The sequence below is a fragment of the Sarcophilus harrisii genome, chromosome 2 (genome assembly GCF_902635505.1).
Source record: "Sarcophilus harrisii chromosome 2, mSarHar1.11, whole genome shotgun sequence".
NCBI lineage: Eukaryota > Metazoa > Chordata > Mammalia > Dasyuromorphia > Dasyuridae > Sarcophilus > Sarcophilus harrisii.
The window spans coordinates 33,181,666-33,207,466 of record NC_045427.1 but is presented as its reverse complement, the minus strand read 5'-3'; the positions used below and the strand labels follow the sequence as shown (position 1 = coordinate 33,207,466).

At 37.9% G+C, this 25,801-nt stretch overlaps 3 gene segments (V, D, J or C); all 3 read left to right on the top strand.

Annotated features, from left to right (window-relative positions):
- LOC100935631 overlaps positions 1 to 25,801 on the top strand; it is an 824,790-nt gene that overhangs the window by 43,925 nt on the left and 755,064 nt on the right.
- LOC111718855 overlaps positions 1 to 25,801 on the top strand; it is an 83,499-nt gene that overhangs the window by 53,073 nt on the left and 4,625 nt on the right.
- On the top strand, positions 2,004 to 2,806 carry LOC100935623. The segment is given in 2 exon segments: positions 2,004 to 2,094; positions 2,317 to 2,806. Coding segments are annotated over 2 exon segments (483 nt in total).

The following is a 25,801-nucleotide window of genomic DNA, read 5'->3' as shown; positions in this document are numbered from 1 at the left end:
GAGCCACGTCCATCAGAATTAATCATTGTATAATCTTCTTGTTGCTGTGCACAATGATCTCCTGGTTCTGCTTATTTCACTCCACATCAGTCCATGTAAGTCTCTCCAGGCCTTTCTGAAATCATCCTATTGGTAGTATTTTAACAGAACAATAATATTTCATAACATTCATACACCATAATTTATTCAGCCATTCTCCAATTGATGGGCATCCACTCAGTTTCCAGTTTCTTGCCACTACAAAAAGGGCTATCACAAACATTTTTGCACATGTGGGTCCCTTTCCCTCCTTTAATACCTCTTTGGATTTGAGCCCAGGAGGAATACTGCTGGGTCAAAGAGTATGCACAGTTTGATAACTTTTTGAGCATAGTTCCAGATTGCTCTCCAAAATGACTGGATCCATTCACAACTCCACCAACAATGTATTAGTGTCCCAGTTTTCTCACATCCCCTCCAACATTTGCCATTCTCTTTTCTTGTCATCTTAGCCAATCAGCTGCTCATCATTTCTTATAGCAGAATAGTATTCTAGCTTAATCACATATACATTTAGTCAGCCATTCCACAATTGATGGACATCCCCTCGATTTCCAATTCTTTACCAAGAGAAAGGAAGTACTATAAATATTTTTGTATATGTAGGTCTTTCTTTTCCTGTTTGTTTGTTTTTTAATTATCCCTTTTGTGATACATACCTAGTAGTGTTTTTCTTAGGTCAAAGGATATGCATGGTTTTATAGTTCTTTGGGCATAGTTGCAAATTGTATGTTTGGATCAGTTCAAAACCCCATCAACAATGTATTAGTGTCTCAGTTTTCCCACATCCCTACCATCATTTGTTATTATCTTTTTCTGACATCTCTGGACTTTGTGTCCATCACTTCTCTGCCAGGAAGTGGATAGCATATTTCCTCATGGATATGATTGTCTTGGTTATTATATTGATTTGTCTCTATCATCCTTGCTGGATCCAGATCCAGGTCCTACCTTCTAACCTAGGTGTACCTTGAGGTTCTTTCCTGACCCCTCTTTTCTTCTTTCATACCAGTTCACTTGGGGTCATCATCATCCAAGAATTTTTTTCTTTTCTTTTAAAATCTTTGTGAGAAAAGAAGTCATACCTCGTGACCTGAGGAGGTGACAGGGATATACTTGCAATTAAAGATGATTTTTAAAAACCCAGAAAATTATCAGAAATCAAAATAAATAAAATATTCATTATATGGAGTTTGTTGTTTTATGTGCTATTTTTGGAGATAATAACAGTAACAACAACAATAAAAATGCCATTTATATAGTACCTTATAGTTTGGAAGGTGTTTTTAAATATTCATTTTTTCATCCACACAACCACACTCCAGCGCTTAGGTGCTATTTTTATGCCCAATTTAGAGATGAGGAGCTGAAATAGATAGAGGAAAGTGACATCCAAGATTTTACAGCTACTAAGTGTTAGAAGCTAAATATGAATTCAGACTTTCCTGATTCCAGTCCCCGTACGCTATCCACTGCACTGCCTGGTCATCTCTAGTCAGGTTTCCATGTCTAGTAGGCCATGTGCAGTGGTGGACAGAGACAGGAAACAGTGATGGGGAGGAGCACTAGGGGACAGCTGCTGAGCCCAGCCATGATCTAATAGGAAGTGGAATGAGAATCACAAGCGATGGATAGGTGCTAAAATGGAGAATAATCCCCTTGGAGTCACTGACCACATATGTGAATCTCTTCCAGGCTGATCCCACTCTGCTTCTGAGTTTTCATGGCAGCTTTGAAGTTTTCAAGGCTCATGGGACAGAACAGGTTCTAACCCCACTGGGCTAATCCCATCCCAGGGTCACAGAAAGGGTCTGCTACACTAATAAAGCTCAGGGTTCTAGATTAGCAAGGAGTGGGAATCACTGGGCCTTGCCTTTGAGCAGAAGCCTCCCTCCCTCGGCTGTTTTGCATGACTCACTCCCAGCACAGGAAGCTCCCTGCTGAGAGCAGCTATAAAAGGCATCTGGGGAGGAGGATGCTGGTAGTCAGAGCTCAGGCACATGGAGATGGGGTCCCAGGCTCAGATGCTTTTTCTCCTGTTGTTCTGGATCCCAGGTGAGTGAGAAAGAGCAGAGAGAAGCCTGTGTTTTGTCCCCCTGAGCAGGAGTGGGAAGTGTGGGATTCTGAGGGTCAGGGAGAAAATGTGGCTCTGCACTGGTGATCATGGGGGCAGGACCCAGCCCTGAAGATTTAATTCACCACAGTCAGAGAGATTTCTCCTGCTGGAAATATGGCCCAGCACTGTTCTCACTATTTCTTTTGTGTTTGTGATTCCAGATGCCCGAGCGGCCGTTGTGCTGACCCAGTCTCCAGCCTCCCTGGCTGCGGCTCCAGGAGAGAGAGTCACCATGTCCTGCAAGGCCAGTCAGGGTATTAGCGATTACCTACACTGGTACCAACAGAAACCGGGCCAGGCCCCTCGGCTCCTCATTAGGTTTGCAAACATACTGCAATCTGGGGTCCCTGCCCGGTTCAGTGGCAGTGGCTCTGGGACCTATTTCTCCCTCACAATCAGCAACATGGAGGCTGAGGACGCTGCAATCTATTACTGTCAGCAGAGTAATACCTCTCCTCCCACAGTGATACATCCCCCAACAAAAACCTGCCCAGCAGCTGTGAAGTGGCATCAGTGTTCCAGGGGCTTCTCCTTCCCCTCAGCTGGGATGGGGACAGTGTGTCTGGGCTGCCTCCGGGGAGGTTTCTAGGTCTCAGAGGAAGATGCTGGGGCTGTGACAAGTTCTGCCCTTGTTTTCCTTTTCCAGCCAAAAATCACAGAGTCACACAAAACTAGTAAGTAGATGACACCCAAAGGTGGCTTCTCTAACCCAGACCTGAGCAATAATTCGGTTTCCAAATCCCCACATATGTTCTTGTAGCCTTTGTTTAAAGAATTCTAGTGCAGGGGGAAGAGTTACCAAGGTGCAATTGTTAGAACCATATTGTCAGTAAGACCTGAATTCAAATCCAGTCTCAGACACTTTCTAGCTGTGTGATGCTGGTTTAGTCACTTCACTTTTGTTTCAATTTTATTTTCTGTTAAAATGAGAACTATAATAGCATCTCCTTCCAGGGGTGGTTGTGAGGATCAAGTGAGATAATAATGATACAGAGTTTAGTACTATGCCTCAAAGTAAGCATTGTAGGAATATTAGCTAGCATCATCATCATCATCATCATCATCATCATCATCATCATCATTACTACCTCCAATACTAGGTCATTACCCATCTAACATAGTTCTCCTTGCCACGGAATCTGTTCTGAAGTTAAGTCTAAAGTTGGCCTCTCTACACCTTCTCCCTTTGTTTATATTTCTGGGCTTTGGTCCTGGGCAAAACAAGTCCCACCCCCATCCTTGTCACATCCCTTTGAATGCTTCCAGGCAGTTACTACAAGCCCCATATTGGGCTTCCCCCAAGCTCAGCCTCCCCAGTTCCTTTAGACAACCTTCCTGTCTCCTGACCTTTGGCCCTTTGCCCATCCTGGTTGCCTCACTGTTCCTGGACACCACCCACCTTCAGGCCATTCTCCCATGAGGTCCCCAGGAGGGAAAGCAGGATTCCAGGGGAGCTCTGACCAGGGTAAACCTGGAACAGCTTGGGACCTAGGAGGGAGTTACCCCTTCCTGACAGAGAAGTGATGGACACAGAGAACAGAGACACACACATGTCAGAGATGGGTACTCTGCAGATTCAGTTTGTTGTACTCTATTTGTGGTTTTGCTGAGACAGAAAGTGTCACAGTCTGTCAGACCCTCCCTGAGTCTGGGCCTTCCAACTCAGCCATGCACGGCCATGCTGTGAGACCCCTTTGGTCATGTCCTTAGTAAGTTTACTAGGAGAATTCTACCCAAGCTGATGGGGCCCTTCTCCATTGAGATGGATGGTATCAGTCACAGTGGAGTCTATGGATCATCCAACACTTGTCCCTTTCTCTTCCCACCTGCCATCTTTATGAGCTTACATTGTGGATACTGTACTTTATTTTACCCCTTCTTAAGAATTCTTTGTTTCTATTCTTCTTTACCATATGCCTCTCCATTGACTTCTTAAAGCACCATTAAGAAAACAAGACATAGGAGTGCAATGAGGCAAATGAAAATGAAAATATCAAAACAAAACTAAATGTTTCAATCCTGCAAGGACTAACCTTGACCTGAGAGAGGAATTGAAATATTGAACCTTTCTCTCTTTGTGTTATATTCTGTTGATTTACTTGTTGGTTTTTATTGAACTATTCCCTCTTATTTTTTATTTTTTAGTATTTGTTTTATTCTTCAGTATAAGAGCAGGTAGAGAGATATTTGCAAATGATTATAAAAAGATATGAATCAAAATACAGTAGCCATAGTATGAAATTTATGGATGAATCTACCCGCTTGTTGAAAAAAAATTTCATCTTATTTTCCATTAGTTTTTTAAAATTATTATTATTAAGAGTGGTCATACTGAGTAGAAGAACAAGTGGGATATGTTTGTGAGATAATATCAATTTAACATAAAAATTCAATGTAAAAATATTTTTTAAAATCAAAATAAACAAAGTAATCATCTTATATAATTGATAAGTAGTTATATACACTTTGAAAACTGTAAACATCTCACACACACACACACACTCCCTCCCACACAGAGACACTGACATTGGAAAGAGATGATTTCAAGATTCAAGTGTTCATGATTGAAACAGTATCTCAGTTAACCTCTTTGTAAGTGAGCCATGGTTTAAAGTAATGGAAGCCCTCCTTCTCTATGCTTTAAAAAAGAATTCCAAACTAGGACATTAAGAATGACTTTTTCCATAAAACCCAACAGAACATACACACACACACACACACACACAAATGTATTCTATATGAAACTCTGAATTTCCATTGCAGACACTTAGATTTAAAAGAAACATGATTTATGTTGGACTACCTGCTATCTTGGGGAGAAGGTAGGAGGAAGGATGGGAAAAGTTGGAACAGAAGATTTTGCAAGGGTCAGTGTTGAAAAATTACCCATGCATATGTTTTATAAATAAAAAGCTTTAATAAAAAAGAAATATGACAAATCATGCATTTCATTTTCTATTTATCCTGATTTTCTGTACTCACTAACATGCTGTTTATTCTCTTCAGTGCATTTTTAAAAATATTATTTCTCCAATTTCTGTCTTCACTATGGCTAACCTTACTTAACACTTACCTTTCTCTCCATTCTGAAACTTATGAAAACAGAAAGAATAAAAGAGAAAAAAATAACAACAGTGCAGGTTACAAGCAGAATCCACAGAATGAATCCACAGAATAGCTGGCCCTGAAATATGAGTCTCCTCCTCTGCGTCCATCACTTCTCTGCCAGGAGGGGGTAGCACACTTACTTCATCATTGGTCCTCTGGAGACATAGTTGCCTTGGTCATTTTATGGTAAGAGTTTCTCCCTCATCTTTGCTGGATCCTTATCCAAATGCTGCCTTCTTACTGTAGTTACCCTTCAGGGTTCTGTCCTGGACCCTACTCTCTTCTCCCTCTATATCACTTCACTTGGTGACATCATCAGCTCCCATGGATTGAATTTCCATTGCTTTGCTGAGAATTCACAAATCAACCTCTGCTGCCCCCTTCTCTCTACCACCCTCCAAACTGGCATTTTTAGACAGCACAAATTGGAAATCCAGTAGACATTTTAAACTCAATAGATCCTGTATGTGCCAAAATGTTTGTGGCAGCCCTTTTCGTAATAGATAGAAACTGGAAATTGAATAGATGCCCATCAATTGGAGAATGGTTGGGTAAATTGTGGTATATGAATGTTATGGAATATTATTGTTCTGTAAGAAATGACCAGCAGGAGGATTTCACAAAGGCCTGGGGAGACTTACATCAACTGATGCTGAGTGAAATGAGCAGGACCAGGAGATCATTATATACTTCAACAACAATACTATATGATGATCAATTCTGATGGATGTGGCTCTCTTCAACAATGAGAGGATCCAAATCAATTCCAATTGTTCAGTAATGAACAGAACCAACTACACCTGCAAAAGAACAATGGTAAATGAGTGTGGACCACAACATAGCATTTTCACTCTTTCTGTTATTGTTTGCTTGCATTTTTATTTCTCTTCCCAGGTTATTTTTACCTTCTTTCTAAATTCAATTTTTCTTGTGTAGCAAGATAACTGTATAAATATGTATCCGTATATTGTATTTAACATATACTTTAACATATTTAACACGTAGTTCCTATGTGTTCTAGGGCAAGGGGTGGGGGGAAGGAGGGGAAAAGTTAGAACAGAAGTTTTTGCAAGAGTCAATGTTGAAAAATTACCCATGCATTGTTTTGTCAATAAAACGCTCTAAAAAATAAATAAAATTATGTTTATTTTTACGAAAAAAAATAAACTGGATAGGTCTTTTTTATTTAATCTTCCCCTTCTACAACTTTTCCTTATAAATGAGCAAACAGCTATCTTTGAAATAATCTCAGACTCATAATGAACTCCCTCACTGTCTCTGCCCACTGCACATCCGAGTTCTATGCTGTAGGTTCTAGAGAGGATATAGCAATATTCCCCTAAGCGCCCCCCCACCTTGATCTTGGGAGTTGTCTAGTTAAAAATGATATACTTCTATGTGACCAGGATGCTGAGCCCACAAATACTGCTGACTGTCAGATCTGAGATCAACTAATAAGCAATAATAATGAGGTGCTTAAAGTTGTCCCAGGCTCAGAACATAATTGGGTTTCTACCACTTGATCTAGTGATGTTCCACGTCAAAAAACACACCTCCAGAAGATTCCCCATGAGCTCTGCCCAAAGAATTATGGGCATTGCGCCTGTGTACAAAGTCGGAAGCAGAGCACTCCTCAACTCTACCTCTAAGCCATAAAATTAGTATATTAGGCACATGAAGCAGCTGGTCCTTCTCACTTTCCCCTAAACATTTACTTTCTAGCTCTTGGTTTTTTGCCACATTCTTTTGGAATCTTAGCCTCCTTTATTTGGCAAAACAATTATAATAAACTTTGTTCCTTGACTTGGAGGTGGGTCCCCTTTGAACCCCAAGGTGAGCTGTTACCAAAATCTATTAATTTCCCCTTTGCAATCTCTCTCAGATACTTCTCCTCTCCTCTGACATGTCCAATGTCTGATGACCAGAGCTGCTGAGGAAGCTACCTGCCTTTGTCCTTTCCCCACCCTGATCCATTCTCCATTCAGCTAACACTGTGATTTTTTTTCTGAAGTTCAGGTCTGACTGTGTCATCCTTCCTACCCAATGAATTCCAGGGGTTCCCTGTGGCCTCCAGACTCAAACACCAGTGTTTATGTTTGATATTCAAGAACTTTGGTGACCTTTCATATAACTTTCCAGGCTTTTTACACTGACGTCACAATGCGTAATCTTCATTCCAATGAGTGGCTTTCTGGATGAGCCACAAGCAAGAACCTCCATCTCTTGGCTCTAACCATTTACTTTGGGTGTCCTGCATGACTAGAATTATAGGAAGAGAAATTTCCTTTCACTTCTATATCATATTCTAGGTTGGGAATCATGTGACTTTAGATGTCCTTTTTTCTTTATTTTTTTCCTACTCTTTGAAGGCAGTCAGGGTTATGTCACTTTCCCAAAGTCACATAATAAATAGCTTCTGGCACATTTGAACTCTAGTCCTCCTGAGTGTAAGGCTGGTGCTCTACCCACTGCACAACCTGGGGCAGTTTTCTTGGTACTTTCTAAAGGATCTTTTGGCTGCTCAGTTTAGATCAGAATTCATATCTTAAATTTACCAGATCATTGGTGTGGAATCAATAAAGAAGAAAAACGACTTTTCTTTAGTGTATCAGGGCCTATTCAAAGATTGGCTTCTCCTGCCCTTTTTAAATAAATTAATGAGTGAAACAATACTTATTAATGACCAAGCCCTGTGCTGAACAGTTGGAGACACAAAGGGAACAATAAGGTGGTCTCTGCTCCCCAGGTGTTCACAGAACAATGGAGAGAGATGTCATATATGGGAGATTTCTGCTGCAGGTTGGAGGGAAAGGCCTTGGAGTTCTCCAGATACATCTGTGAAGTGATTATAACTCCACTTCATTAGCATAATTTCTTTTAATTAAACCAGATTAGTTTCAGATGCTGAACAATTTCATCTCCAAGGATTTTGGTAGCAAGAACTTTTTTATGTAACTGTGGTAATTTTGTAGCTGATGGAAAACTCCAGCACTAGGAAATGCTTCAATTCTGTCGTACTGACTCCAATGGCTACAAATCCCTCCCTGAGGATCACATAGTCATAGTACTTCCTGAGAACTACATGGGAATGTCATAAGAAACTGTGAGTGATGGGCGAGTGCTTCAGAGTAGAATAGTGAATAATCCCCTCAAAGTTACAGACCACATATGTGTATCTCTGCCAGGCTGGTCCCCACTCTGAGCTTTCTTGGCATCTTCAAGATTTTCAGTGGTCATGAGGACAGGGTAGGATCTAATCCTACTGGAATATCCCCCTCCCAGGGTCTTAGAAGGGGACTGCTGCACTGATACAGCTCAGGGTTCTGAACCGGTCAGGAGGGGCGATCACTGGGACCTGCCTCTGAGCAGAAGCCTCCCTCCCTGGGCTGTTTTGCATGGCTCACTCCCAGCCCAGGAAGCTCCCTGCTGAGAGCAGCTATAAAAAGGCAGCTGGGGAGGAAGGTGCTGGGCAGCTCAGAGCTCAGGCACATGGAGATGGGGTCCCAGGCTCAGATGCTCTTTCTCCTGTTGTTCTGGATCCCAGGTGAGGGAGAAAGAGCAGAGACAGGCCTGTCTTTTGTCCCCCTGAGCAGGAGGGGGAAGTGTGGGATTCTGGGGGTCAGAGAGAAAATATGGCTCTGAACTGGTGATCATGGGGGCAGGACCCAGCACTGAAGGTTTAATTCACCACAGTGTTAGGGAGATTTCTCCTGCTGGGAATATGGCCTGGCATTATTCTCTCTATGTCTCTTGTGTTTAATTCCAGATGCCAGAGGGGCCGTTATGCTGACCCAGTCTCCAGCCTCCCTATCTGGATCTCCAGGAGAGAGAGTCACCATGTCCTGCAGGACCAGTGAGAACATTAACGACAGACTATTCTGGTACCAACAGAAACCAGGCCAAGCCCCTCGGCTCCTCATTAGGTTTGCAACCAACCTGCACTCCGGAGTCCCTGCCCGGTTCAGTGGCAGTGGCTCTGGGACAGATTTCTCCTTCACAATCAGCAAAGTGGAGACTGAGGATGCTGCAGTCTATTACTGTCAGTACAATAATAAGTATGTTCACACAATGACACAGCCCTGAATAAAAACCTGCCCAGCCCCTGCTGAGGGAGTTATCACTGTCCCAAAGGCCTCTTCTTCTCCTCAGCTGAGATGGGGGCAGTTTGTTTGGGCTGCCTCAGGGGAAGGTTTCTAGATCTCAGAGGAAGATGCTGTGGCTATGATGAGTTCAGCCAAGAATCATGGAGCAACATGATCTAAATGATTGGATGACACCCAAGGGTGAGGTCCTCTGCTCCAGACCTGACCAATAGTCCACTTTCCCAATTCTCAGTGTTGTTTCAGTCTTTGTTTGAAGACATCCTGTGCAGCAGGACTGAATATTGAGGGAATGACGTGGAGCAGAGGATAGAGCCATGTAGGGAGGAAGAACTGAGTTCAAATCCAGTTTCAATTAATTCCTACTTGTGTGGTGCTGGGCAGGTCGCTTAACCTTTGTCTCAATTTTGTTCTCTTTAAAATGAGGATCATAATAGCACCTGGTTCCCAAGGTGGTTGTGAGAATCACAGAGATAATAATTATAAAGAGCTTAGCAGTATGCATGGCTCGAAATAAGTACAAAGAAATGTTAGCTAGTATTATTATTACATTACTACTACCTCCAGTACTGTATCATCAATTAACCTTCCACATAGTTCTCATTGCCAGAGAGTCTGTACTTAAGTCTAAACTCAGCCTCTCTGCACCTTCCCTACTTTGCTCATATTTCTGGGCTTTGGTGCCAGACCGAACAAGTCCCACCCCCATCCTTGTTACAACCCTTTGGATGCTTGCAGGTAGGTACTACAATCCCCATGTTGGGCCTTCTCCAAGCTCAGCCTCCCTAGCTCCTTCAGATAATCATTCTGTCTCTGGGCCTCTGGCCCATTCCCTGTCCTGGCTGCCTCCCTCTGCCTGGGCACAGCCTGCCTCAGGCCATTCTCTCATGGGGCACCTAGGAGAGAAAGCAGGATTCCAGGGGAGCTCTGACCAGGACAAGCCTAGAACAGTTTGGGACCTAGGAGGGAGTTACTGACCTCCTGAGAAGGAAGGGATGGACACAAAGGATAGACACATATGTGTCAGACACAGCTACTCTGCAGGTTCAGGTTGTTGGACTCTGTTTATCTGGGGTTTTACTAAGAACACCAGGAAAGCATCACAGTCTATCAGACACTCACTAGAGTCTGGGCCTTCCAGCTCAGTCATGCACCTACATGCTGTGAGACCCCTTTTGTCATGCCCTACCTAAGTTCTCTGCGAGGGTTCCATCTAACCTCCTGGGACTCTTCTCCATTGTTCTGGACATCATCAGCACCCAGTGGAGCTCACAGGTCTTCCAACAGTTGTCCCATTCTCTTGCCACCTACCATATTTTTGAGTTTACATTTTGGATGATGTGCTATATTTTCTCCCTTCTTATGAATTCTTTCTTTCCACTTGTTCTTTGTTGCCATATGCCTCTCCATTGACTTCTGTAGGTATCACTAGGAATACAAGACATAAGGATAGCAATGATGTAAAAAAAAATCACAATAAAACTGAATGCTTCATCTCTGCAATAACAAAGCTTGACCTAGGGGAGGAGTTTAAAAGTCGACTTTCCTCACTCTATGATATATTGTGCTGATTTTGTGGTTGGCTTCAATTAACTGTTACCTCTTACTTTTTATTTAATATTATTTTATATATTTTATATTTATATATCTGTTATATTTCTTATCTAATGTAAAAAGAAAAGATATGAAAAATATCAAAATAAAGTAGTCATAAAATGGAATTTATGGATGGAAGTACATGTTGAAAAAATCTAAAAAGATTTCCTTTTGGTTTTTGATTTAAGAGAGTTCTTATTTAGCAGAAGAACAGTCAGAGTTTTTTGGTAAATTAATACAAAATGTTTAATTTAATAAATAATTATAAGAATCAAATAGCCAAGTACCTATAAAATATATCAGTAGTTGTACATATTTTGGGGGGAAAATTAGCATCTCCCATCCTTTTCACACATAATGGCACACATAGATACTCCCTAAATGCTAAAGTAGAAAGAATTAAATAGGAATTTTGATATAACTCCATAGGGAATTTTGAAGAGAAATGTGAAAGATCTCAAGTGTTCATGAATCCCAACAGCATCTGAGTGATCCTCTTTCCATGTGAATCCTGCTTGAGGAAGGAAGTTTTCAAACTCATGGGAGCTTTCTGTATCCATATTCCTAGGACCATGATTTTAAAAAGTTACAAATTTTAAAATAAGAAACATGATTTCCACACACCCCAAAAGAACCTACTAAAATGCATTCCACATGAAACTCTGAATCTCTATTTCATATATCTTGACTGGAAAAAAAATAGAATAAAGGTTTGGATTCTTCCATAGGCACATTGCCTTTACTTCTCATCTTCTTTCTCTCTTTCTTTAGTTTTCTCCATTGTGTGAGCTTCTGCTCCTGAGGCCAGGCAGAGCGAGCCATACACCTCTCTCAGTGGATAAATCTTAGAATGCTTGAAGGTTTCTCTTCAATCTATTTTGTTACCCCATGTATGCTCTATAGATCAAGCTTTTTGTGTTCCTTCCAATGATCATGAACTTCAACCCTTTCTCCATCCTGACTGTTTCTCTTAATGCCATCCAGATTTTGTTGATTTCTCCAAAATGGGACACTTATTACTGGAAAAAAAAAGTGTACCCTAGTAATAAATGCAATCATTCCTGTCTCTTTACCCAAGTCCCTACTAGAGAATAGCATGCTATCATTATTCTACCAATAGTTAACCAGCTGAAGGAGTACAATATAATGATTTGGTCATAAGATGGTGCTCCAAATATATCTTAATAGATTACTCTATTTCTCTTTTGTACATGAATTTATTATTATTTTTCTATATCTACAAAATAAGTTTTAGTGCTTTAATTGATATGCCACTGAATAAGTAGACTAACTTAGGTAGATTTGTCATTTTTTATTATATTTGCTCTGCCTGCCCATGAGCAATTGATATTTTTCAAATTGTTTAGATCTTGCTTTCTTTGCATGAAAAGCATTTTGTAATTTTGTTCATATAGTTCCTGACTTGTTCTTGGCAGGTAGACTCTTAAACATTTTATTTTGTCAACAGTTATTTCAAATTTAATTTCTCTTTCTATCTCTTGCTGCTGGGCTTTGTTGGTAACATAAAAATGCTGATGATTTATATAGGTTTATTTTAGTTCCTGCAACTTTGCTAAATTTGTTAATTGTTTCAAATATTTTGTGGTTGATTCTCTAGGATTCTGTAAGTATACCATAATATCGTCTGCAAAGAGTCATAGATTTTTTTTCCTTCATTGCCTAATCTAATTTCTCCTATTTCTTTTTCTTTCCTTATTTCTAGAGTCAACATTTCTAGTACAATATTCAATATAGTAGTGAGAATGGGCATCCTTGCTTCATCCCTCAACTTATTTGGAATTCTTCTAGCTTCTTTCCATTACACATAATACTTGCTGATGGTTTTAGATAAATGCTGCTTATCATTTTAGGAAAAAATTCACTTATTCTTAATAACTAATCTTTTTAGAAGGAATTGAGTCTTTATTTTTTAAAATAATTATAATTTTTTATTGACAGAACCCATGCCTGGGTAATTTTTTGCAACATTATCCCTTGCACTCACTTCTGTTCCGACTTTTCCCTTCCCTCCCTCCATCTCCTCCCCCCGATGACAAGCAATCCTATATATGTTAAATATGTCACAGTATATCCTAGGTACAATATATGTGTGCAGAACCTAACAGTTCTCTTATTGCTCAGGGAGAATTGGATTTAGAAGGTATAAATAACCCAGGAAGAAGAACAAAAATGCAAGCAGTTTACATTCATTTCCTACTGTTCTTTCTTTGGGGGTAGCTGCTTCTGTCCATCCTTGATCAATTGAAACTGAGCTAGATCTTTTCTTTGTTGAAGAAATCCACTTCCATCAGAATACATCCTCATACAGTATCGTTGTTGAGGTATATAATGATCTCCTGGTTCTGCTCATTTCACTCAGCATCAGTTCATGTAAGTCTCGCCAATCCTCTCTGTATTCATCCTGCTGGCCATTTCTTACAGAACAATAATATTCCATAGCATTCATATACCACAATTTACCCAACCATTCTCCAATTGATGGGCATCTATTCATTGTCCAATTTCTAGCCACTACAAACAGGGCTGCCACAAACATTTTGGCACATACAAGTCCCTTACCCTTCTTTAGTATCTCTTTGAGATATAAGCCCAGTAGTAGCACTGCTGGATCAAAGGGTATGCTTTTGGGGCACAATTCCAGATTGTTCTCTAGAATGGTTGGATTTGTTCACAACTCCACCAACAATGCTTCAATGTCCCAGTTTTTCCGCATCCCCTCCAACATTCATCACTATTTTTTTCCTGTCATCTTAGCCAATCTGACAGGTGTGTAGTGGTATCTCAGAGGTGCCTTAATTTGAATTTCTCTCATCAATAGTGATTTGGAACACTCTTTCATATGAGTGGAAAGTTTCATTTTCATCATCTGAAAATTGTCTGTTCATATCCTTTGACCATTTATCAACTGGAGAATGGCTTGATTTCTTATAAATTAGAGTCAATTCTCTATATATTTTGGAAATGAGACCTTTATCAGAACCTTTAACTGTGAAAATGTTTTCCCAGTTTGTTGCTTCCTTTCTAATCTTATTTGCATTAGTTTTGTTTATATAAAGGCTTTTTAATTTGATATAATCAAAATTTTCTATTTTGTGATCAATAATGATCTCTAGTTCATCTTTGGTCATAAATTTCTTCCTCCTCCACAAGTCTGAGAGGTAAACTATCCTATGTTCCTCTAATTTATTTATAATCTTGTTCTTTATGCCTAAACCATGGACCCATTTTGATCTTATTTTGGTGTACAGTTTTAAATGTGGGTCCATGCCTAATTTCTGCCATACTAATTTCCAGTTTTTCCAGCAGATTTTGTCAAATAATGAATTCTTATCCCAAAAGTGAGGATCTTTGGGTTTGTCAAACACTAGATTGCTATAGTTGACTATTTTGTCTTGTGAATCTAACCTATTCCACTGATCAACTCATCTATTTCTTAGCTAATACCAAATGGTTTTGGTGACTGCTGCTTTATAACATAGTTTTAGATCAGGTACAGCTAGGCCACCTTCATTTGATTTTTTTTTCATTAATTCCCTTGAGATTCTTGACCTTTTATTCTTCCATATGAATTTTGTTGTTATTTTTTCTAGGTCATTAAAATATTTTCTTGGGAGTCTGATCGGTATAGCATTAAATAAATAGATTGGTTTAGGGAGTATTGTCATCTTTATTATATTCACTCAGCCTATCCAAGAGCACTTAGCATTTTTTCCAGTTATTTAAATCTGACTTTATTTGTGTGGAAAGTGTTTTATAATTTTGCTCATATAATTCCTGACTTTCCTTTAGTAAATAGATTCCCAAATATTTTATGCTGTCAACAGTTATTTTGAATGGAATTTCTCTTTGTATCTTTTGTTGTTGGATTTTGTTGGTGATGTATAAAAATGCTGAGGATTTTTGGGGATTTATTTTGTATCCTGCAACTTTGCTAAAGTCATGAATTATTTCTAATAGCTTGTTAGTAGAATCGCTGGGGTTCTCTAAGTATACCATCATATCATCTGCAAGGAGTGATAGTTTGGTTTCCTCCTTACCTACTCTAATTCCTTTAATCTCTTTCTTGACTCTTATTGCCAAGGCTAACATTGCTAATACAATATTGAATAATAATGGTGATAGTGGGTAACCTTGTTTCACTCTGAACTTACTGGGAAAGGTTCTAGTTTTTCCCCATTGCAAATGATGCTTACTGTTGGTTTTAAATATATGCTCCTGACTATTTTAAGGAAAAGTCCATTTATTCCTATTCTCTCAAGTGTTTTTTGAATTAGGAATGGATGTTGGATTTTATCAAATGCTTTTTCTGCATCTATTGAGATAATCATATGGTTTTTATTAATTTGGTTATTGCTATAGTCAATTATACTAATAGTTTTCCTAATATTGATCCAGCCCTGCATTCCTGGTATAAATCCTACTTGGTCATGGTGTACTATCCTGGCGATGATTTTCTGTAATCTTTTTGCTAATATTTTATTTAAGATTTTAGCATCAATATTCATTAAGGAGAATGGTCTATAATTTTCTTTCTCTGTTTTCAACCTACCTGGTTTAGGTATAAGTACCAAGTCTGTGCCATAAAAGAAATTTGTTAGGACTCCTTCAATCCCTATTTTTTCAGATAGTTTATATAGCATTGGAGTTAATTGTTCTTTAAATGTTTGGTAGGATTCACATGTAAATCTATCTGGTCTTTGGATTTTATCTTAAGGAGTTGGTTAATAGCTTATTCTATTTCTTTTTCTAAAATGGGACTGTTTAGTCTATTTATTTTTTCCTCTTTTAATCTGGACAAGCTATACTTTTGGCATAAAGTTGGGCAAAGTAACTCCTAATTATTGTTAATTTCCTCTTTATTAGTAGCAACCACTTTGCCACTCCCTTTTCTCCCTTTTCATTTTTAAGACTAACAATTTGATTTTCCTCTTTCCTTTTTTTAATCAGATTTACTAAGGGTTTGTCTATTTTGTTGGTTTTTTCATAGAACCAACTCTTAGTTTTATTAATTAATTCAATAGTTTTTTTTTTACTTTCAATTTTATTGATCTCTCCTTTTCTTTTTAGAATTTCAAGTTTAGTGTTTGACCGGGGGGTTTTAATTTGTTCCTAGCATTTTTAGTTGCAAGCCCAATTCATTGAGCTTCTCTTTCTCTATTTTATGCAAGTAGGCCTCTAGAGATATGAAATTTCCGCTTATTCCCACTTTGGCTGCATCCCACACATTTTGATATGATGTCTCATTATTTTCATTTTCTTGGGTGAAGTTATTAATTATATCTATGATTTGCTATTTCACCCAATCATTCTTTAGTATGAAATTATTTTTTGGTCTATTTTCCCCTGGCTTTTTATTGAATGTAATTTTTATTGCATTGTGGTCTGAAAAGGATGCATTTACTATTTCTGCCTTACTGAATTTGAGTTTGAGGTTTTTATGTCCTAATACACAGTCAGTTTTTGTATAGGTTCCATGAACTGCCGAAAAGAAAGTGTACTCCTTTCTGTCTCCATTTCGTTTTCTCCAGATCTATCATATCTAACTTTTGCTTGATCTGAGATCAAGAAGGCTAGCCTTGCTTTTTTGATTTCACTTGAAGCATAGTAGATTCTGCTCCAACCTTTTACTTTTATTCTGTATGTATTGCCCTGCTTCAGGTGTGTTTCCTGTAAACAACATATTGTAGGATTCTGGCTTTTAATCCAGTCTGCTAACCACTTCCTCTTTATGGGGGAGTTTACCCCATTCGCATTTATGGTTAAAATTACCAATTCTGTATTACCTGACATCTTGTTAACCCCTATTTATGCTTTTCTCCCTTCCTTTCCCCTTCCCCCCTTCCCCAGTATTAAACTTGTGAGCACCACTTGCTTCTCACAGCCCTCCCTTTTTAGTATCCCTCTCCCCACCTTAGAGTTCCTTCCCCTATCTTACTCCTTTTCCTTACAATTTCTATATTCTCTTCCACTTAGCTTATTCCTTCCCTTTTTGTAAAGATCGCGTATTTTAAATCAGCAGGAGGCAGGAATTCAGGTTAGGGGAAAATCGTCAGTCTTTATTCTCAGTGAAGAAGGATCAGAGGTGGAAGAGAATCGGCGATAGCAATGTGTGCAGCTGAGTCAAGAAGCTAGCTAGACCAGCAGCCACACGACCAGCAGCCAGGAGTATGGAACCCAGGCCCAATCTCCCCCAGCTTCTCTTCCTGTCCCTCTCTGCCTCCACCCACCAAAATCGTCATTTCCTATACAACACATCAGGACTTGCATGGAGAGTGGGCAGGGACCCTTCTTTATCCTATCATGTATATTAATAGAGTATAGCCCAATTACTATTTAGGCTCCCATACTTGGGACCTCAGTGCATCAACTCAAACCTCAGCCCATTACACTTTTCACTTTTCCCCTCCCACTTTTCAATGAGGTGGGAGAAGTTTCACCATAAATCAAATATGTCTGAAATTTTTCTCTTTAAGCCAATTTTAATAGCAATAATATACACACTATGTTCATCCCCCTCCATTCTTTCTCTTAGATATAATAGGTTTCTTTGCCTCTTCATGAGATGTAGTACCCCCACTCTACCCTTTTCTAGGTACAATGTCCTTTCCGCCTCCAGTTTCTAGAACAAGGTATACATGTATTCTTTATATATCTTGTAGATCAAACTTTTTGTTAAGTTCTGTTTTTTTTCATCAAAAATAGGTGAAATTTGCTTATTTCATTGAATGTCCATCTTCTTTCCTGGAAAAAGATGCTCATTTTGGCTGGGTAAGTTATTTTTGGTTGCATATCAAGTTCCTTAGCCTTTCAGAATATCATATTCCCTTCGATCCTTCAATGTGGACGCTGCTAGGTCTTGAGTAATCCTTATTGTGGCTCCTCTATATTTGAATTGATTTTTTCTAGCAGCTTACAGTATTTTTTTTTTATTTTTAAAAGAAGATTTCAAAGTAATGGAAGCTCTTTGCCCCTAAAATTTGTGCTTTAAAAAACTATTCAAAATTTGAAATAAGAAAGATCATTTCCATATAATCCAACAGAACATACAATTTAAAAATGTATTCTATATGAAATTCTGAATCTCCATTTGATACACTTTGAATTCAAAAAATTATATGATAAATTTGAACCACTTGATTTTCTTGATTTGTCATGATTTTTTGTACTCTCTTCTAAAGTGCCTTCTTTGTTCTTTAGTGCTTTTTTGATTTTTTTTTACACCTCATTGAAAAGTGGGAGGGGAAAAGTGAAAAGGGAAGGAATAAGCTAAGTGAAAGGAAATACAGAAATTGTAAGGAAAAGGAGTAAGATAGGGGGAGGAACTCTAACGTGGGGGAAGGATACTAAAAAGGGAGGGCTGTGAGAAGCAAGTGGTGATTACAATTTAGATTGTAAAAATTAGTCTATTTATTAATTCTAAATTAATCTATTTATTCAGTTCCCTAACAATAAAACTGCAAAAAGATGTTATTTTACAGGTAGAAAATGATAAAAAAAAAATTAATCTGGAACAACAAAAATCAAGGATATCAAGGAAATTAATGAAAATAAATGCAAAGGTAGGTGGCCTAGTCATACTAACTCTAAAACTATTATAAAGCAGTAGTGATCAAAACCATTTGGTACTGGCTAAGAATTAGAGTAGTATATCAGTAGAATAGATTAGATAACCAAAACAATTCAATTACTATAGTAATTGGAGTTCTCAGGGCAGAGCCAGGAGGTTATTTGAGCTCTTCCAGATTCCCCCAAAAACTATGTGAAATCTCAAGCTTTTGAACAAAGTCTGACAGAATGACAATTCTAAGAAACCACTTCACACCTCTCAGATTGGCTAGGATGAAAGGAAAAGACCATGACAAATGTTGGAGGGGATGTGGGAAAACTGGGACACTAATGCATTGTTGGTAGAATTGTGAACTAATCCAACCATTCTGGAGAGTAATTTAGACCCATGCTCAAAGAGCTATAAAACTGTGCATACCCTCCAAGTCAGCAATTCTTTCCTGGGTCTGTATACCAAAGAGATCATAAAAGAGGGGAAAAGGACTGGCATGTGAAAAAATGTTTGTAGCAGCTCTTTTTGAGGTGGTAAGGACCTGGAAACTGAGTAGATGCCCGTCAATTGGGGAATGGCTGAAAATGTTATGGTATATGAATGTAATGGAATATTATTCATGAGTAGACTAATTTCAGAAAAGTCTGAAGAGATTTACATTAACTGATGCTGAGAGAAGTGAGCAGAATCAAGAGAACAGCAAGATATGATGATCAACTGTAATGGACTTGATTCTCCTCAACAATGTTGTGATTCATGACAATTCCAATAGACTTGGGATGGAAAATGCCATCTGCATCCAGAGAGAGTATCATGGAGACTTAATGTGGATCAAAGGAATGTACTGTCACCCGTTTGTTTATTTGTTTGTATTTTTCTTTTCCGTGATTTTTTTCTTTTTTGGTCTGATTTTTTTTTGACACCACATCACAAATATGGAACATGTTTAAAAGAATTATACATATTTAACTTATATAAGATTGCTTGCTGTTTTAGAATGGGGGAAGGTGAGGGAGGGAAAAAACTTTGGAGCATAAAGTCTTACAAAAATGAATGTTGAAAACTATCTTTACATGTATTTTGAAAAATTAAATACTATTAAGGAAAACAATTATTATTTGTAAAATGGGGATCATAATAGGGCTCATCTAGTCTCCATTTCATTGACTTTGCTTGGGAAAAGATATAATAAATCCTATGTTCCACTGTCTTTATGTCCTGCTTTTCTATACTCCTTTCTCAAGTGCTTTCTGCTGTCTTCAGGGCATTTTTTAAAATGTTATTTACCCCAATTTCTTCCTTTACCATTGGCAATATCACTTACCTCTGATCTTTTTCTCTATTCCCCAACAATTAAAGAGAGAGAATAAAAGAAGAAGAAAAAAACAACCTAGTAAAATAAAAATAGAGTCCAACAGAAAGAACCCCAGTAACTATAACCTGAAATATAAGTCTCTGTTCCTTGTGTTTATTACTTCTCTACCTGGAGGTAGGTAATACTCTTCATCATTGGTCCTCCAGAGACATGATTGCCTTGATCATTATATTAATCAGTTTTCTTTCTCATTTGGCTACATCCTTACCCAGATTCTGTCCTCTAACAGTTGGTTCCCCTCAGGGTTTTGTCCTGACCCCTCTTTTCTAATCCCTTTATATCAGTTCACATGGTGATATCATTAGCTCCAGTGGATTTAATTATCATCCCTTTGCTGATAATTCACAGATCTACCTCTCCTGCCCTAATTTCTCTGCCATCCTTCAAGCTGGCATCTTCATCTGCCCTTCAGTCTCAATTGCAAGTCCTGGAAACATCTTCAAGTCAACATGTCCAAAACAGAAATTTCCTCCTCAAACTTCCCCTATCCCTATTTTCCCAATCCTATGGAGGACAACAGCTGTCTCTGGAATCCCTAAGGCTCTAACCTAGGAGTCACCGTAAACTCCTCCCTATCTCTCACTGTCTCCCCGAAACCCAATCTGAACTGTTGCCAAAATTTATCAATTTTCCCTTTGCAACATTTCCCTCACAGGGCCCAATCTCTTCTCCACCTTTCTGGTGCAGGCCTTGATTCCCCTCAGGCTTGGATTATGGCCAGAGCTACTAGGGCTGCTGCCTGCCTCCCTCCCCTTCCCACATTAACCACCCTCCATTCAGTTAAAATGGCAATGTTTTCTAGCTCATGTCTAACTGTGTCATTCTTCCTACTCAGTAAATTCTAGTAGCTCCTTATAGTCTCCAGCATCAGAGACCAATGTTTCTGTTTGGAATTCAAAGGCTTCCTTATTGCCCAATATGGACTTTTTTTGCTGCATTGAAGCCGTATCAAGTCCATTCTGAACTGTTTGTTCTTTCCTTCCCCTGTTAGGTCAACACCACCTCCAGAGGTAAATAGTATTTTGAAAGAGAACTCAATAGACTGGATCTCCTGGTAGATTGATTACTGCCTTTAGGCTTATGAAGTTGTTTCAGTCTAGCACCCTATCAAGATTTAAGAAGAAGAAGAAGAAGAAGAAAGAAGAATTAGAATTCATAAAATTTTTTGGGATTTGCAAAGCACTTCTCATGTTTAATCTTTTAATTTCTACAATTTCTCAGTTGTGTTTCTTCATCCAAAATATTTGATAGTCCTCTGTTCCACTGACGATTCATTTTGTTCCCTTCATAAATAAATTCAGATTCACAGGATAAGGGAAAGTAATCTCATAACTAAAACTCATATCATAAATATAAAAGAAAAAATGTGGCAAAATTCCAGAAAGGAAGAATTTCAATTCATAATGAATGGCTTGATATCACACAACATCTAGAATCTTCTAGGAAAAACTATAGAAGATCTTGGAAAACAAAGTCTGAAGACCACAAATAATTTATTCTGCAAAGTTGAGTTTAATCATGTAGAAAACAATGCAAGGAAATACCAAAGAGGCAAACAGTGTCTTGATATCAAGAACTAAAAATAAAAGAAGAGAGTAGAGTAATGAATATCCAAGCAGGAATAACTCAACAGGAGGAAGGAGATAGAAATAGTATGAAAACTTGGGTCAAAATGACCTCTGAGCTTCTTTTCTGATCTAGAGTTATGAAGCAAATTTATGTCATGAAGTTATTGTTGATGAGTGCTAGTAGTAAAAGATGTACCTGGTAATAAGCATAATTTCTGTGTCATTTCTTTATTCCTAACTGGAAAATATTATGCCATCATTATTCTAGCAACAGTTAGCCAGCTGAAGTAGTATGGTATATTGTAATATTCTCTCTAAAATGTAATGTTATCTGTGAGGTTTTCTTGGGGTCTCTGGAGGCAGCCTTCATTTCAGTTCAGTAATCACCACAGGAGTAGCCAGGGGTTAAAGTCCAAATCCTTTATTGTCTCTTTCAAAGTTCTATCTCCTTTGCTTGGGGCTTGGGTAGTTTTCTGGAGGCCTTCCAGAGTCTTGGTTTCAGCAGAGAAGTGAAGGAGGAGAGCCTGCCACCAAGGTGGTATGAGAGCCTCCAGCCTTCTGTCTGCTCGGCTCTGAATCTCTGAATCTCCCTGGCTGAGGCTTCTAGTTTATAAACTCCACACTGAATACAAACCAATCATTATATCACTAGGAAACCATTATTTGTTGTAGGATTAAATCAATGCTAAACTAGATTTAACCATTGTCTCCTCAATTCCACTTAGTACCTTGTTTCAAGTTCTGGCCCATAACATCTCCTTGTAGGATTAAATCAATCATACTGAACCATGCTAAACTAGATAACTAGTGTCTCTCTCAATTCTACTGATTTAGTACCTTGTAAGAATCCTTTGTTTCAAGTTCAGAGTTCTGGCCCATAACAATATATGATTGGCCACCAGATGGCCAGCAATCTACCAGTATTACATGAACATACCTCCAAATCAGACAAATACAAAATCTTTCTTCAACTTTGCTAGCCTCTATTTATATATTTGCTTCATTCCTTTAGTCCTATTAGTCAATAATCCTTCAAGTTCAAAGAATTGAAAAATTTATTACTAAAGGCCATATGGTTTATTAATATAGTTAGAGAGCACAGGAAATGCAAGAAAGTAAAAATATTTAATATTACAGATTAGGGTGATTTCTCTTTCTCACCCACAGCCTCTCAGCCCTTCTCCCACTGGTTTAAAGGAAAAGAAGCAGACAAGATTGAGCAATGTTAGTATTAGTGGGAACTTCCATAAAATGACACTGGATAGGTGATATCTGAATATGCATTTGCTAAGAACAAAGAAAGTGAGTTGGATTGTCAAGCTATAAAGAAGATAAAATTTCTTATAAATCTTTTAAGTTAGGATTGAATTATCAATGGCCCACACTACATGAATAGGGAAAGTCGTGCAGCTATCTGCATGGAATGGGTGAAATTTCTGTTTCTACCACAGCTTAGCAACTGTTTTCTCTCTTCAAGATGCAAGTTGATCTCTATTTGAAGGAGAAGGTGAGGGGATTTAAAGAAAACCATGCTACACCCCCAGTTAGTAGTATGTATGTGTGCACACATGTATACGATCTGATAGAAAATGAATACATTGATCCTTTTTAGGATACTGGAAAGAGAAAGTAGAGGAAATATGAAAAGAGAGTTACAGAGAAAGAAGTGACAGAAAGAACCAAAGTTGAGTGATTGCATACATGCCTTAGCAAGATGGCTTTAACCTTTAATAATACATCAATAATAATATTTTCCTTTCATAAATTAGGAATATAAAAAGAGAGACAAAAATAAGAGATAAAGGAGAAAGACAGACAGACAGAGAGGCAGGCAGGCAGACAGAGAAAATACAGAGAGGCAGAGAGGCAGGTAGAGAGAGAGAGAGAGAGAGAGAGACAGAAAGAGAGAGAGACAGAAAGAGAGAGAGAGAGAGAGAGAGAGAGAGAGAGAGAGAGAAATACAAAGAGAGATTTTCAGAAGAGGATAAGGCTATTTGTCTGCTTAAAGTATGATAAATTTAAAAAATTAAAATTTATCACAGGAAGAAAAATAGTACTTTTGAGCCATTTCCTATGTCAGAATACTAACATAGCTATTTATCAAACGGATAACAAAAACAGAGAAACCTGTTGCATTCTGAGCTGCATGCCCAATGTATTAACAGAAACTATTTCAAGTCTTATCAAATAACATAACCGTTATCATCTTGTAGTTATTCAAGGAGGCACCAGTAGTATTACCAAAAGTAACCAAAAAGTATTTCATGAGTATTGACTCTTGGATAAGAGACTAAAAGTCATGGGGATCATGGTGTTTTCTCATTTTTATCTATTGTAAAGGATGCGGAACAGTACAATTAATTAGAGATTAAAGAACAGCCAAAAAAGTGGTGCTTAAGAAGAATAATGGAACTTCTTGACCAACATCTAGGATATAAAGATAACAGTTTCTTGGAAAGAAATGATGTGTACTTAAGATTGTAAGGATATATTTGATAGGTGTCTTGAATCAGAAGGGACTTAAACAAAAAGACAGGAGGAAGAAACCTATTTTTTGTATCCCTTCCACTAGATATCTTAAAAAATGGCTAAAATAATGAAAGATTAGAAGTGGTAATATGCATGAATAGTAAATAAAGGGTAAATTTTTAAAAAGGAATAAACACTAAAACGTATGACTTCAAATGTCTACATACAAATGACCTAAGTCCACAACAACTAAAGTTTCAGAACACACAAAAATGCAATTTGTTATCTCAGCCATCATTATAATAGTAGAATAAAATTCACAATTATATTATATATTAATCAAAAGTAACAGGGTGTTGGGGAAAGGTCACATATAGAATAGAATTTTATATAAAAAGGTATACTCAACTTAGCCTTCCAAAAGCTTTCCAAAGAGTATTTAAGTGAAGATCAATAGTGGGAAAAACTCAGGTGTCCTTGTCGTTGAAATAAACCACCTGTACAGCAAGACACAATAGATGAGGTGGAGAAACAGATCACATTCTTTGCTCAGAAACATGATATAGTGATGAAGGGAAATCATCTGTTATCTAGATAGCTACTTGAAAGTTCTTCATTTGAGAACTTGAAAGTTTTAATTGTTTCTTGATTTGCCTTAATTAATTTTTTTTTCCTTCAGAAGGTAGGGGAGTCAGCAGGAAGAAATTCTATTCTATATTTAATTCTCCCTCAAAGAGAAGTGTGAAGACATTTGGAAATCTGTAGAAAATGGAACTATCCATTTCTGATACTATGAAGTAGGTATGGAAATCTGGACATATACTTGATATATCAGCATAGTCTGATTTGGACCCTAGATTTAGCGAAAACACATTTCAAAGGGTTTAGCTAAGAGATAGTTAGAATGCCATGGACTAAACTTCTATAGAGGATGTGATCCTAGGAGGCTTGGGAGATGTTCAGGATGAAAACCTGAAGACATCAAGGGGAAAAAGTTGAATAAAAAAAAAAAAAAGACGAGTATTTCTTTTAAGGTACTAATGTGAATGAACACAGAATTGATAAAGAATATAGATTAAACATTTTTTAAATCAAATTATATTTTTTCAAAGAAGAAAAAGTGATTTTCTTTCCTCTCACATTCTCATCACAGGAAAAATAAAGGAAAACAAAACACTTGAAACAGGTCAAAAAGTTTCTCACATTGTTCGTGTCTAAAACTTAGTCTCATTTTTTGACCTGAGTCTTCTTGATCTCTTTGAATCATGGTTAGTAACTTTTTGATCAGAATTCTTATAGTTTTAATGTATAGTAAAAAGTTTCACTTCAACTTCCTAGAAGTACCCTTGCAGCAAATACTGGCATTTAATGGACTATACCCTTGTAAGGATGGGAGAGTAACAAAGATAATATAGGGTGCAGAGTGCTAGACTTCTTCATAGTCTTATCCTCTCAAGTTAAACATTCACAGGCAAAAAAGTGGTGTCACCAAAATAAGATTATTACCACAAGATTAAATGTCATCAAATTCAAGTAGAGCTTCCCTAGTGGGAACAGTTTGTTGCTAATTGGGAAAGAAAGCAAAGGCAACACATTGTTGACAATAGTGTAGCAGAATTGGAATGGACAATTTTCAGAGATTTTGTGTACAGCACCACATTTATTCCTCTGAGCCAGAACACTCCCAAACTCAAGATCAATTTGACATAAATGATGGATAAATGCAGAATTTGTTAAATAAGAAACAAGAATTCCACAGTATTTACCAATAGAATAGGTCATATGTCTCTACAAAAGAGTATTTGCCTCTATCAAAATTAAAGTGCAAGCAAAGCTTATTCTTGGCTCAGT